The sequence below is a fragment of the Melanotaenia boesemani genome, chromosome 19, assembly GCF_017639745.1.
Source record: "Melanotaenia boesemani isolate fMelBoe1 chromosome 19, fMelBoe1.pri, whole genome shotgun sequence".
Taxonomy (NCBI): domain Eukaryota; kingdom Metazoa; phylum Chordata; class Actinopteri; order Atheriniformes; family Melanotaeniidae; genus Melanotaenia; species Melanotaenia boesemani.
Window position 1 is genome coordinate 27239317 of NC_055700.1, and position 15574 is coordinate 27254890.

Below are 15574 nucleotides of genomic sequence, written 5' to 3' on the forward strand. Positions count from 1 at the left end.
TGGGACTGGAGAACAGCATATCTGTAGTTTATATGCTCCATGTCTTCTTCGCTTGTTCTCTGTGGCAGTGTTACAGCGCCACTTACAGGCCTGGAAGATATACTACAGTGTTGTCAGTGTTTATGAAACAAGTCTGTCGTTGGGAAAACTTTTTAAAAGAAAGTGGTTTTGTTCCCGTGTGGATGTGGCCTTAATTATGTAATATTTTCATACATTGCTATAATTTAAAAAAGAAAAATCAGATGACTGGATCAATCAACTTAATAATTACCAGAATACATTCAGTACTCCCAGAATAGCTGCAGCCACTTGAGCATCTGGCTTGTTTTCTTTAGCAGCGATGCCTTAAACCTCTGCAGAAATCATCTGGTGGGACCTCAGTGTGTTGAACACCTGAGCAGAATTATCTAAATAATATCCAGTTTTGGATAAGGCTGAAAATTATGCATAAAAATAATATTAAATTAGCTGTGTGTTGTTTTTGTACTGGTGTTGTATATAATTGCCAGGACATGATCAATTCAAGTATAACAACAGTTTTTCATTTAAAAAAAAAAATTCTATAAATATTATTGCTGTAACAGAATGGTCACTCCTATTCCTCTTGATTTTGCAGAGTTTTGTGACTTTCTTTCTCTATGTAACATGAAGCAAAAGCAGATCATAAAAAAAAATCCAATTTGGGGTCTACACTTCTTGTGCTTCTTGTTATGAACGCCCCTGAATATCATCAAACACACATATATTTTATGTAAAAAGTAATCAAGTTGGGTTTGATTAATGCAACCTCAAGAAAAACAGAAAACTGTGTAACTTATTTGACCCTGACTCATAGTAATGCCTTACTTCAAGCTACTAGGTCATGTTACTGACTTCTAAAAGAACTCTATTTGTATTAACTGTGCCACAAGAAACAAAACACACAACTAATCCTGTAGATCCAACAATCAAAAGGAGGCGCAGCAAACTGCTGGGAAAGGCAAGAAAGAAGATGCTGCTACAGAGTCTGGTAATGTGGAAGAGAAGCAGAAAATCCATCCCTGCATCTGTTTTATATATGTGAACGATAATGATGTAATCTTACGTAACTTCTATCTGTGGTTTCATCTAATTTCCTTCTGTTAAAGTTCCCTTCACTCACTACTCCAATAAAAATGAATCCAACTAAAATTTCATTGTATTTTCCCTCTTCTGCAAACAAATGCCCACACACACACACACAGACACACACACTCATACTGAGCAACAGCAGACATATCTATACTCATTTAACCAAACTGGCCCAGCTTGAGTTTCAGCTTAATACGATCATCTCATGTTGGCCAGCTGGATTTCAGCAGGAAGACACACATGAAGTCTTTAGTACCAAACAGGAAACTCCTTTTCTTCACCATGACACTCGCAGGTCACAATACCGGGTTGGACCTCCTTGTTCCTCCAGAACTGCCTTAATTCCTGATGCCACAGATTCAGTAAGATATTGGAAACATTCCTCAGAGATTTTGTTCCATATTGACACGACAGCATCACACAGTTGCTGCAGGTTTGCTGGCGGCACATCTATGATGAGAACGTCCCGTTTCACCACCCCTGCTGTGCATGAACAAGTTAAAAAAAGAACACGTTCATGGAACACGTTTGTTTTTGGTTTTTTGTAATGCTGAACTGAACAAAACTTATTTGCAAATAAAGAACTTTAACATGATTATGTGAGGTGACATAATAGTTGCTGCCTACATTTTTCCCGGTGCTACCTACTTCACACTACGTTATCCACAATGCACTGTAAACTCAAGCATGACAAACCAGGAATGCTACGCAGCAACCCGTTGCAGTCCTGCTCGAAAACAACACCTGCAGGTGAACGTGGAGGCGGTGCTGACGTAGTGTGCACATCAGCATGAAATCTAACATGTTTGTGTAAATTATGTCCACTTGTGCCTAAGAAGCAACTGAGAATGGCAGCTTCATCAACTTCTCATTTGAAAAGACGTGGGGTTGAAGCGTTTGCTCAGCGTGAGAAGATGTCCTATCATATTGTTGTCTTTTCTCCTTTATATTTAGGGAAGAGGTAATCTGAAAATAGTTGTTTAACAACAAAGTGACTTTCTGCGACACATTTCTGTCCATTTGTGCCAAATGCATATGTTTTGTTTCTTAGAATTTCAGGTCCAGTGCAATTGCTTTCTTTGAAGGACACTTTAATTTCTTTGCAGTCTTTCACTTTCACTTCTAAATTAGAAAATTTTAAATGAACTTAACTTTGAACTAGTTCATGAGAAGCATGACCTTGCACAACACAGTCCATCACACCCCAAAGCTGCTCTACTGGACTGAGATCTGGTGGCTGTGGAGGCCGTTGGAGTCCAGTGAACTCATCGTCATGTTCTAGAAAGCAGGTGGAGATGATCTGAGCTTTGTGACATGGTGCATTATCCTGCTGGAAGTAGCATCAGAAGATGCTCCACTGTGGTCATAAAGGGATGGACATGGTCAGCAACAATACTCAGGTAGGCTGTGCTGGTTAAACCAGACCACGTTGGTACTAAGGGGCCCAAAGTGGGCCAAGAAAATCTCCCCCCACCATCACACCAGCAGCAGCCTGAAGCGTTGATCCAAGGCAGGATGGATCCAAGTTTTCATGATGTTTCCAGCAGATTCTGAGATAAGCATCTGAATGTGGAGCTGAAATGGAGACTCATCAGACCAGCAACGTTTCTCCATCTTCTATTGTCCAGTGTTGGTGAGTGTGTGTGAATTGTAGCCTCAGTTTACTGTTCTTAGCTGACAGGAGGCACCCGGTGTGTCTTCTGCTGCTGTAGACCATCTGCTTCACGGCTGGACGTGTTGTGTGTTCAGGGAAGAGGCCTTTGAGGAGTGCTCACTGGACTGAATTCAACTCTGTTCTGAACCACAAACTGGTTTCAGGCTAGAACCAGATGTTTGTGGATCATCTAAACTCATATTTCATTTTAGAAAAAATAAATAGGTGATCTTCCAGGAAGTAGGAAATTGAAACAATCTGCATACTCTTCCTCTGCAAGAGAGTTTTGAAGCATCACATTTATTGGTGGAAAAAACATGTAATCTTGATGCCACTTCAACACAAACGAGCACCAAAAAGACAGACAATAGTCTCATATCTGAGCAAGACAGACATCACAACATCACCATAATGTCTTGAAATGTGATTACAGCCCAGCTTCCATAACTCATGGTGTCAGATCCATAATGCTGCAGCGTATGGATGTGTGCATCTGTGTGTCTGTATCTTTTGTCTTTGCTCTGGAATCTGAAGTAGCCAAGCAGGCCAAAACAACAGTCATCGAATCAGTCGGCCCTCAACTGAAGCCAAAAAAAACAGTGGTTCTTCTTCATTAGCCGTGACATCATCAATGGGCAAATAAACTTTTAATAAAGTAATAAATAAACAAACTGAGAGCCATCCATCCATTTTCTATACTGGTTATTCAAATTCAGGGAGCCTATCCCAGCAATTAGCAAGCGACAAGCAGGGTACAACCTGGACAGAGAGACAAACAACAAATCATTCTCAAACTCTTTCCTAGGGAGAGTTTAAAGTGACCAATTAACCTAACATGCATGTCCTTGAACGGTTGGAGGAAGCCGAAGAACCCACGCATACACGGGGAAAACATGAAAACTACACAAAAGCCACTGTTCAAAACCCTCCCCAACCAAGGTTCAATCCAGCGACCTTCTTGCTGTGAGGTTGCTGTGCTAACCACTACTTCACTGTGCAGCCCAAATGAGAACCAGACCAAATAATTAATAAGCTTAAGAAGGTAAAGAAAGAATACTACCACTGGGGCAAAAGTGGGGCTGAATGTGATGTTATATGTCCATCTTTCCAGCTGCTGAACAGCCACTGCAGTAGCTACCACAGAAGAAGAAGCCAACTGAGTACCACCTCCCACCTCTCAGTCTTCCTCAAATAAATACAGTAGGCTGACTACAGAACACCCCTCAAAAATAAAGTTCAGATAGGCTAACTGAAATCGGTCTAATACTGGAATAATTTAAATTTTAGTAGGCCAGATTTATGTTAGCTGTAGGTGTGACATTTTGTTATCAAAATGGTTAAGCAGCCCTTTACTGGCCTGGTTTCTTGCACTAAAGCAGTATGTTTTGTCCCTTCAGTCTTTTCGTAGTCAGTTCAGACAGAATAGAGAAGCTAACAAGGCGTCCTCCTTTAAGGAAAGAAAACTTTTGCCTGTAAGTATTCTAGCTGATTTCTGAACACAAAATATACAGAGAATATTGTTGAAGTGAACATTCCTTAATGGACAAAAGTTGTTTTAATCCTTTAGTCTGTTTGCGCATGCTAACCGCTAGCTTGCCAACGATATTTTCCAGGTTAGTCTTAAGTTTATCTTCATTTGTTCATTTCGCTGTGTTATGTTAGATGTATTTACTAAGACAATTAATGTATCTCCAGTGAGATAATGATGTATTTGTTGTATGTCCACTACGTTTCAGTTTTCCTAAGTAAAAGTTTCAAAAGGTTTCCAGCTTCGGATCTTTCTTAGGAGAATGTTATCTATATGCCAAGCTGCTGCAGCAGCACACACACATACACGCACACAAGCAGAATGGTAGGTTATAATCGAACAACTTAACCATCAACTTAACTAGGTTGTTGATGTTTACTTCCACAAAGTAAAGTCCTGCCACTTAGGTTACTGTTAAATTAGTGTAAAGATGGGCTGGTTCACCAGAAGGCATCAAGGTTCTGAAACTCAAGAACAGAGCCAGAAGCAGAACAGTGTCTGTCTGAAACCACAGCGACAGATTTTGAAGATAAATTTGGTGGATTCCCCTTTTATACCCAATCCTGACACCCTTACTGGCCACCAAGCTTTATCTGAGTGTGTTGCTGGCATTAAGTCTTAAATTAGATAATATTTTTTAATATATAATGATGAACATATAAACTGTTGATAAAATTCTTTCAGGTTTTTAAAGTTAACTTAATTAATCTGAGTCAAGTCAACTTGTTAAACCCAGTCCCAAATTCAAGTGTAGTTAAGAAAAGTGAAGTCAATTATTCTTATTCAGTCATACAAGTACAAAAAGTAATCTACTCATGGTCCTTTTTACATTTAATTTCAGTTTTGTGGTAACTGATCAGGATTCTGGAAATTTTATGGTTGTGTGTTAATTTTAAGCAACATTACATAACTTTCCAACAATAAACTTTTTTTTTTCCTCAGAACTGAGCTGAATGGAGCCTGACCCAAAAGAAAATGGGGAAAAAATACAAATGCTTTGAATCTTAAGTCTTTATTTGACCTTTTAATAAAATGTAATAAATAAATAAATAAATAAAGTGATGTAAAAGGTCTTGGATACTGTATGTGTCAAATACGATACATATAGCATTAAATAAAGTGCCATTTAAGCTTGTGTGTGCCTGAGGACTCACTTTGCCAGCTGCTTCTCTGCATCAGCACACAGCTCCAGCAATCCCATGAGCACCGCTGACACATCCATATACGGCTCCCAGACAGTAAAGCCTCGACCAATCAGATCGATGGCGGTGCGGCGGATGGTACTGTGGGCAGGTAGCTTGGGGCTCGGGGGCTGCAGCAGCAGGAAGGTCAGAGCCTTACCTGCAAACAGAATTGTTAAAGTTTAACATCCATCACATCCATTTACATGAATTTTGATCCATTAGTGAATATGTTTTAATTTAGAGAAGTAAAAATCTAAATAACCTTTGCTTTTCCAGATTGCGGGAAGAATTATACAATTTTTGTGTTGCACAGACACACACAGACATACACCAACATGCAATCTGAAGATAAAGACAGCAAACGGGATGGAGGTCACTTCATAGCTGAGCTGACATTTGAGCCAGTCTCTGTGGGGACGGACTGACCATTAAGGCTCCAGAAAATATACCCCATCTCTTAATAACACTCTCTTTCCCCAAAGACACACACATGTAAGCCCTCCACGCTTTCCAGGTCCAGAGATTTTGAGATTCTTTATAAAGATCATGCTAAATCAAAAGACAAAATTGCAGGTTAAATAAATGTATTTCTTGTTTAATTTTCTTCCCTTAGCCTAACACCATTTTAAATTTAAGTTATACATGAAATAAGCGGTTTATTTTAACATCTTTTGCTGCTGAAGGCCCTTTTCTTCTACTATTGCTCCAGTCAGGCTCTGAAAATCAATACAGCTCCCTGTACTTTCTCTTGAAATGCAAATCCAAAAAGCCATAATATGAAGACACATATGAAATAAAACTGATCATTTACTTTAGTTATAATCCTGCGGTGACTCTAAAGGTCCTCACTTCTCCAGAGACACACGGCTAATCTCATCACCTGGATCTCCTGGCATTTCATCATCAGCCTGCCTTAAATGGCAACTCCCCACTCCTTATTGGTTTATATCAACACACACACTCGTGCACACACAGAGAAATGATTAGGAAGACGCTAAACATGTTAGCATATTTGAGTACAAGCATCATATACTGTACTAGCAATGACATTTGGAGCGTTAACAATGTTAGCATTGCTGTGCTACGCCATTTTAAGTGACACAGGCTGTGAGAAATGGACAGTGGTGCTAATGCTGCTGTTGGTAAAGAGGGGAATCGTAATAAATGCAGGTCAGGTTTGGTGTTTACATGTTGTTACAGAATCTGTGACAAAGCAATGAAGTTTGAAGCTCAGCTGGTGATCAACATGAGGAGGGAAACAGCAGCACGAGCTGAAAAAAAAATCAATCCTCTGTTGTTACATGCGTCAATATACATATAAACAATGGATTACAAATATCGGCAGCAATGTGGAGCCGTTGAACTTTGACCTCTGCTACGGGACCATTACTAATCAAGACCACACAAAAATCAATTACAGTCTCAGAGCATTTATTTCTGCCTTTTCCACCCAGTCAAACGTTCAGTGTCTGCTAACATTTTTCTTTCTAACAGTGTTCTCGGCAAAAAGAGGGAAATACCCTCAGATATACCTGTTCAACTGCTTGTTAACATAAACATCTAATCAGCCAATCACATGGTAGCAAGTCATTGCATTTAGTCATACAGACGACTTGCTGAAGTTCAAACTGAGCATCAGAATGAGGAAGAAAGGGAATGTAAGTGACACGGTTGTTGGTCTGAGTTTTTACTGGGATTTTCACAAACAACCATCTCTAGGGTTTACAGAGATGGTCTGAAGAAGAGAAAATATCCGGGGAGGAGCAGTTGTCTGGACCAGAATGTCTTGTTGGTGTCAGAGGGGAATGGACAGACTGGTTGGAAATGATAGAAAGACAACAGGAAGTCAAATAATGTAGGATTTTGCGCTGTTTTTGTGATGCGACCCATAAAGCCTAATTTTATGTCAGCTTTTGTGAAAAGTTGCAGTGGTTTTAACTTTTTTTTGTTTTGTTTTGTTTTTCTTTACAAAAGCACCTTTATTATTTAATTAAATATTATTCCAATATTCTTTATTAAAATAAGCAAAGTAAAAGGGTTTTTATTCACCAAAGTACTATAGAAGCTACAAAAGACTGCACAACAAGAGAAAAAGAGATATCCTATATTCTGTATATTGTGACTCTTTCAGCATTTACAGTGAATGTGGATGATATAGACTCATCATGGTGATTTTCCTCATCTGTTTGCACACCTTTGACAATCTCTTTGTGGTGAAAAAAATGTTTGTCTTCCACCACAGTGTTGTACTTGTTACAAAACGCCACTTTCACTTACTGGGAAAGTATTTTTATGCCTCGGGGTCTTTATTAGACAGTGATATAACAAAAAAGCAGGTCAGGGAGAGTCATACAGCAACATCCCCCGTCTGGGATTCAAACCTGGGTTGCCTGCTTCAAGGAGCTGTATGTGGGGCGGCTCTTCAACCAGGAGATGTACACCTGAGGAACTGTACTGCACAGTGCTTTGTGGAAGTTTTAAAAAGCACATTTGTCTTTCACAGATCTGCACATTAATAATCACAAACACAGAAGTAAAGCTGATGACATATTTATGTCAGGTTGTGTGGAGGAAGGCTAAAATTTGTCAAAGTTGCATTAAAGTTCCAGTTTGGACAAAATTGCAGGACATGTAGAATTAATGAGGATAGACCATATTTGGTTTGGTAGTTGCAATCACAACATCGCTGGTTCCAACCAAGGTATGCAGAATAGCATTTCTGAACAAACAACACGTCCAACCTTGAAGCAGAAGTGGACGATACCACAGCGGTGGGTCTCGTATCCAACAATGGTGAGACCCACTACAGAGAAGAGGTCCAGAGTCTCACAAAATGGTGTTCCAAGAACAACCTGGTTCTTAACATCAACAAGACAAAGGAGGTCTCTTCTGTGCTACGGTGTGGTACGGCAGCTGCACAGCGCAGGACAGGAGGAACTTAGCCCGGGTGGTGAGGACAGCTCAGGGGATTGTGGGCCGCCGTCTACCAGACCTGGACTCCATCTACACCGTCCAAGTCCAGAAGAGGGCCAGAAGCACTGCAGCCGACCCCACCTCCCCAGACAATGCACTGTTTGTACCGCTTCCATCAGGAAGGAAGTACAGGAACATTAAAACCACCACAAACAGACTCAGGCTGTGTCCGAATGTCCACCCTACTCCCTAACCCGTCGTTCACGACATAGGGCTGCACTATATAGCACACTACATAGTTACTCATTCTCTTAGCGATTCGGACACAAAACTGCCTATTTTTTCCTCGTGACTACCGCCGTCACTACGGCAACCACAACACACGTCAAGATGTCATTCCAAATCCAATCCAAAGTTGTGTGTAAATATTTTTATTTTTATTCCTTATGTTGCATTTTATTCTTTGTTTGCTTAATTTTGAGTGCCATTCTGTTTTCTCTCTGTACATTTGGACACCCCTACTAAATGGTGTGGCCCCTATATAGGGCACTATGTAGGGAGTAGCCTCCGAGTAGCCTCTGTTTACACGACAAAGTTTCCACTCAAATATTTTTCCTTCACGTTTTTGAAAAAAAAAAAAAAAAAAAGAATTCACACAACAGCAAAATGAAAACGATGTCCATGCAAGAGAAAACGCAGAGGACCAGAAACGATGTGGTGCGCATGCCAGGCCTCTAGTGGGCAGTGAAACTCTGCAACGACACACCCAGGTGTTCACCGCATCCTCATAAGACCACACAACACAACAACAGAAGCATTACATGTCAACCACTAGTTATCTGGCACATGAAACCTCTGCGTCTTCACTGACGACATAAATACCAGAAACAGGTTTTGCTCCAACAGAACAAATAAATTTAAAAAATGTAGCGGCACAAACATGATACGGAGGTCCGCCATTGTTGTTGTTGTGCCTTGTGAGGGTTCAGTAGGGTCTGAATGCATAAGCGCAAGATGACCTGAAATACGTCGTATTCCAAGACTCCAGTTTACACTGACAGGACTCACCTTATCTTGTCAGAAAATTTCACCCTGGAGGCCGTTGTCAAATCTCTGCGGTTTTATCCACATAAAACTCTGTTAACATTTAAACAAAAGGGCAGAACCCAAAGAAACTTTTGTGTTTTACTTTCTCACCGTTAAACCACACGGTGTAAACAGGACACCAGAGCTGTAAAAGCAAAGCAAATGAGGTATTCTTATATCCTTTATATATTTCATTTTATACTTTTGTGTGCCTGTTTATTTCTGTTTTCTTATTTATGTATGCTTAAGCTGAGAGACTCCTCAAAATTTTGCTATGGTTGCATGATGACAATAAAGATCTTGAATCTGAATGAACTACAGCAGCAGAAGACCACACCGGGTGCCTCCTGTCAGCTAAGAATGGGAAACTGAGGCTACAGTTCTCACAGACTGACCGACACTGGACAATAGAAGATGGATAAATGTTTCCTGGTCTGATGAGTCTCCATTTCAGGGTCAGAATTTGGTGGAATAAACATGAAAACATGGATCCATCCTGCCATGGATCAATGGTGAAATGGTGTGGGGCCCCTTAGTACCAACATAGACAAGACAAGGCAAATTTATTTGTATAGCACATTTCACGTACAAGATAATTCAAACTGCTTTACATAAAATATTACAGCAGGTGCAGAAAGCAATACAAGTGCATTAAAAAAACAAAGATTAAAAGAAATGAAATTAATTGAATAAAAACAAAAACAATAGGCGAAAATAAAATAGATAAAATGCAAGAAATAAAGTTCCAGTGTGGGAAACACAGTATTACAACATGATCAAGTTTAAAGAGCATAGCATAGTTTAACCACCACAGCCTACCTGAGTATTGTTGCTGACCATGTCCATCCCTTTATGACCACAGTGGAGCATCTTCTGATGCTACTTCCAGCAGGATAATGCACCATGTCACAAAGCTCAGATCATCTCCACCTGCTTTCTAGAACATGACGATGAGTTCACTGGACTCCAACGGCCTCCACAGCCACCAGATCTCAGTCCAGTAGAGCAGCTTTGGGATGTGGTGGAACGGGAGATTCTCATCATGGATGCAGCCGACAAACCTGCAGCAACTGTGTGATGCTGTCATGTTAATATGGAGCAAAACCTCTGAGGAATGTTTTCACTACCTTGTTCAATCTATGGCACCAAGAATTAAGGCAGTTTTAAAGAAAAAAAGGGGTCTAACCCAATACTAGCATGGTGAACCTGAAAAAGTGGCTGTTACCAAATGCACCAAATATCATCAAATTGACTGTAAGGACTACTTGGGACCACCTGTAAAAATAAAGGTTAAAAAAAGGATGCATTGTGATTGGCTACAATGACATTAAAATTTGCAGCCCCTCCCCTCTCATCTACTTATCCATTTCTCAGAGTGAACATCTTTGTTTAAAGGCAGGTCTGCACCCAAATGAACCGATAGCTATTGACAAAGCATCACTTGGCTGTAATGAGGTGTTAGTTAGGGCAGTAAACGTGTCACATTAACACACAGAGGGTGATTAGAGCAGGAGGAAGAAGGGATGAAAGGAGGAGGAGTAGGGAGTATGAAATTGTGACGGATTAGTGACGTCTAAAATTTACCAGGCTGAAACAACCACTAACGGGCGTTGTGCTTTCTTTTCCCCCATTTGCCCCCTTTTCCCTATCTGCCTGCGTTTGAACTTAAATGAGAGGTGAAGGTAAATCAATGTTGGGGACGTTTTTAGCCGATGAGAGCTGGATCAGACTGACTGCAGAGTGAGGCAGAGAAAAGGGGGGGAAAAAACAATACCAAAAGAGAAAGAATGGGACATTTTCTTTTTAAGGAGAGTAGGCAGGAAACACAATCTTGATGAAAAAATGGTATTTTATTTAGGGCCTGACCGATATGGATTTTTTGAGGCCAATTCTGATATTTGGCAGAAAAAATTTCCGATTACTGATTAATCAATATTTTGTTCCTATATGTTTAACTTTACAACAGAAGAATTTCCAAAAACATGCAACAAAGCATTCAATAACTCATTCATTCATTCGTTCATTATCTACCGTTTAGTCCATTAAGGGTTCAGAGTAAGCTGGAGTCTATCCCAGCATTTAACAGGTGAGAGGCAGGGTACACCTGGACGGGCCACCAGTTCAATCGCAGGGCCAACACATAGGGACAAACAACCAAACACGTACTTGCTTCTAGGGAGAATTTAGAGTCATCAGTTAACCTAACATCATGTCTTTGGACGGTGGGAGGAAGCTGGAGAACCCAGAGAGAACCCACACATACACGGGGAGAACATGCAAACTCCACACAGAAAGGCCACCACACCCCAGCTAATTTAGCACAACTTCAGCAATGCAGTGTAAATAAAAAGCTGGCCAACACAACGAAGCACGCATCATTCATCATTACACATGGCAAACAGAGTTAAACTGAAACTGGAGACATGCTGAGTGATTCATTTTACTACATTATTATAAACTTACCTATCGTCAAGCTCCACTCAGCCCACTGCTTTAATGTAACATGGATGTAGCTACTAGCTATATAGCGATAGCAATAGCAATATTGGCCATTTTCAAAAGGGCTATTATCAGACGATTTAATCTTTAACTTTATTTACACCACTTGTTGTATTCATTTACGTACTTTCTTACTTCCTCGATCAGCTAATCATTTATCCCACAGATATCTACAATAAAGGCTAGATGCTTCAAACGTCCTCACCCAGCGGCCATCTTGCCACAGGTTTGCTCTCTCATGGGATCTGAGGGAAAGTGAGTGATATGCACAAACATAAATACTAAATGTTGATTTAACATACCTTGTGCATGTGTATATTCACTGCACCTATCTGTTTATTTTCATATGAAAGTCCGTGGTTAAAGCTCAGCTCTAGAATCTTTAGTTATAAGTATGTGTTGTCATTACTACATCTCTGGCATTTATAATGAACCAAACAGTTTGAAAATCGCTATAAAATTGAGCAAGTTATGGTTATTCATGAAGTGCATGCACCATTAAAACAATGTTATGAGTGAGCGAGCTAACTGTGGCAAGATGGCCGCCAGTGCGGATTTTTGACCCCATTGGTCAACTGCGCGGATGGGACATTTAGCTTTTATTGTAGATATCTATGATTTATCCTTAACAGCAGAAATGCGAAGTGACAACTTTCCGTGTCACGCTTTTCTGTGTTAACCACGTCCACCTTAAATGTCCAACCAGTCACACAATACTTCTTGGAGCCCCACGAGAAGAAAGTTCTGCTCGACTGATTTTAAAGCACTGAATGGTTTCACACCTCTTTAATTATCAGAATTGTTGAAAATCCACCGGCCTAGCAGAGCTTTACCTTCTGCTGGTCCAGGGGCAACAATGGGGGGAATAGGTCCTTTTCAGTGGCAGGTCCAACATTTAGGAATACTCTTCCCCATGAGCTATGCACCCACATTGACCTGCCTTTGTTTAAAGCCAAACTTAAGACCTAATTATTTAAAAAGGCCTTTGGCTTATAGTATTTTGTCTTAATGTGTTTTAAAGTTTTAGTACTTTTCATGTTATCTTTTAGTTTTAAATGGTTTTGTGTTTTTACCACTTTCTATTATATTTCCTTTATTTTAATGTGCATCTGTATTTATATGTTTCATGATGTTAAGCACCTTGGTCCAAGGCAGAGGTTAACTTTTTGATGGAGTTGGTTTGTCTGTTAGCAACAAAACTTTATGAGTCATTGACAGATTTTGATAAAATTTTCAGGAAACGTCAGAAATGGAATAAGGAGCAAGTAACTACATTTTCAGGGTGATCCAGATCACCGTCTGGATCAAAGAATTTTTAAAGGATTCTTTACCATTGGTAGATAGGAATAATTCTGCCAGTACAGCTACTATAACTCAACAAATAATGCCCAGAGTTATTGGGGAAAAATATACACTAACAACTAACCCAGATTGCTGCCATTGGAGAAGATACCCTCAAGATTATTAATGCCATTTGCTTCATCTTGGTGTTTAGGGGGATGTTTCCAGTGTCAAGGATTCTAAATAAGATGTGGCGTCTATCCTGATGGTGGAAATAGTGATATTAACTTGAAGTATACATAAGAGGGCTGGCATGGGGTTTGTAACTGGGTGGGATGTTGGGCTTTTTGGGTTTTTCTCAGGTGAGTGAACTTATGGTTTAGCAGAGGTCTGCATTCTCTAAGTGCTTCTAGTTTATTTGATTATTTAGTCTTAAATAACTGATGACCGAAAATCTCTGACTGTCAGTGCCAGTTTAACACACCAAAAAGTCATGGCAAAAGAACATCTGTTAGATTTTATTGCAGCTTTCATCCCCTGCCTTTCCCTGCTGGCTTCCGTAACAGAAAGAAAAACTCAATTTCCAATTAGCTCTCATGAATGTTTGAAAATGCCACGGATCGTAGCGAATGGCCCTCAGAAGGAACTCAAGGATTTCTGACATTTAACTGGGAGCACTATTGTCCAGAGGCTGTACACTGACATCCAGTTTGTCCCTTATCCTGCCCAACAGCATTCAGTCTTCCTTCTGTCATCATCTGTCCATCCCTCTTTCCATCCATCGCTTTGCTCAATATCCCACCAATCTCCCCGACATTTCCCCCCACCCTCACCCTAAGAAAACATCAATCTATACTCTGCTATATAGACTACTGAGCCTTCTCTCTCACTGGGTGGACAGCTCTCATTCATCACACACCGTGCTGTATGCCAACAACACCAATCCATCTTTCAATTTCATAACACAGTTTGGTGGTGGTAGCGGTGGTGGTAGCGGTGGTGGGAGGGAGGGGGGAGCAACTAACTGAATGAAGTAAAACACAGTGAGGAGGAGGAGAAAGAAGAGGCATAAATGGTGAAATCTGTTTGCAGGAAAACACGTGACTCCATCAAAGCTGGGTAAACTGGCAAAAAAGATTTGGTGCAAAAGAAGTTTTTGAGGAGCAAAGATGGGAAACGATTCTGAGAAATTCATTGAAATCATTAAAGAAAGGTTGCTCAAAGAAAGATTGGAAAGAACCTGCACATTTCTTTCTCTGCAATTCACAATATCAAGAAATAACTGGAGGAACATAGAGAGATTTTATTGCATAAAAGGAAAAGGAGCAAGTCTAAAGGCGGATTTATACCCGCGCGTCGCGCATCACCGCTGTAGGCGCTGCGTAGCTCCTCGGAGGCCCGGCGCGCACCTCTTCCAGAGCTGACGTGCACCCCAGCTACACAGAAGGTTACACAGAAGTACTCCCTTATGATTGGTCAATTTGGGATTACAAGTTTCTGGATTTCTGGATCTTTTCACTGAATTTGTGTAGTAACCGCCATTTTTAAAAACAACACCCAGTGGATCAAGCTGAGGAGAGGCTGATCAAATTACTTCTTCGTTTTATTCCACAAGCTAATAAAGACACTGAACCATTGTTGTTGTAAAACAGAAAATATGTACTGGAACTGAAATGAACCATCAAAAGAACTCTGACCTGGAGAGTTTACTGGCTGATACCACCTCTGCTGCCACCTTCAGATTAAGAGGACGCGCACCCCCTACTGGCTGATTAGATAACACTGGTGAGCAAACTCTCCAGCGTCAGCTACGCCATAACCGCCCGCACGCAGACGCCGCACGAGTATAAATCCACCTTAAGCTGGACATGATCTCTGATCCTTCAGACGGCACTGCATCAAGAAATAGTTCATCAATAGTCTATAAAAACACATAAGCATAGGGTTACCGTGGGAAACCTCTGTCAAGCTCTTGAGATCCTGTTCAGAGGTGACGTTGACTTCTCTGGCCCGGAGGCATCTGGGATGAACCATTACACAGTGAAAATGTGGACTGTGATCTGTGTAATCAGTGTCCCAGATCTTTGCTGGAGGAAATGGACACTTTGTGCTCCATACCAAAGATTAAGGGGCACATTCACACGTTTTTTTTTATTAGAATCCTAGTCTGTTTACTCAGAAAGTCCGTTTGGGGAATAGTGAATGTGCAGACAAACTCTGATTTGTATCAAAGAAGCAGACTTGGTCAACCTACTAATCAAGCGGACCAAATAAAGGAAGTGTACTACAAAGCAAATTGCATTGTGGGTTTAACACACA

General features: G+C 40.5%; 1 protein-coding gene across 3 annotated transcripts in view; it reads right to left on the reverse strand.

Annotated features, from left to right (window-relative positions):
* LOC121629944 (WD repeat-containing protein 7) overlaps positions 1-15574 on the reverse strand; it is a 165461-nt gene that overhangs the window by 37645 nt on the left and 112242 nt on the right. For all 3 annotated transcript variants that reach the window (XM_041969889.1, XM_041969890.1, XM_041969888.1), the window contains one exon: positions 5447-5633. In XM_041969889.1, the coding sequence (XP_041825823.1) occupies positions 5447-5633 (187 nt within the window). The remainder of the gene's footprint in view (positions 1-5446; positions 5634-15574) is intronic.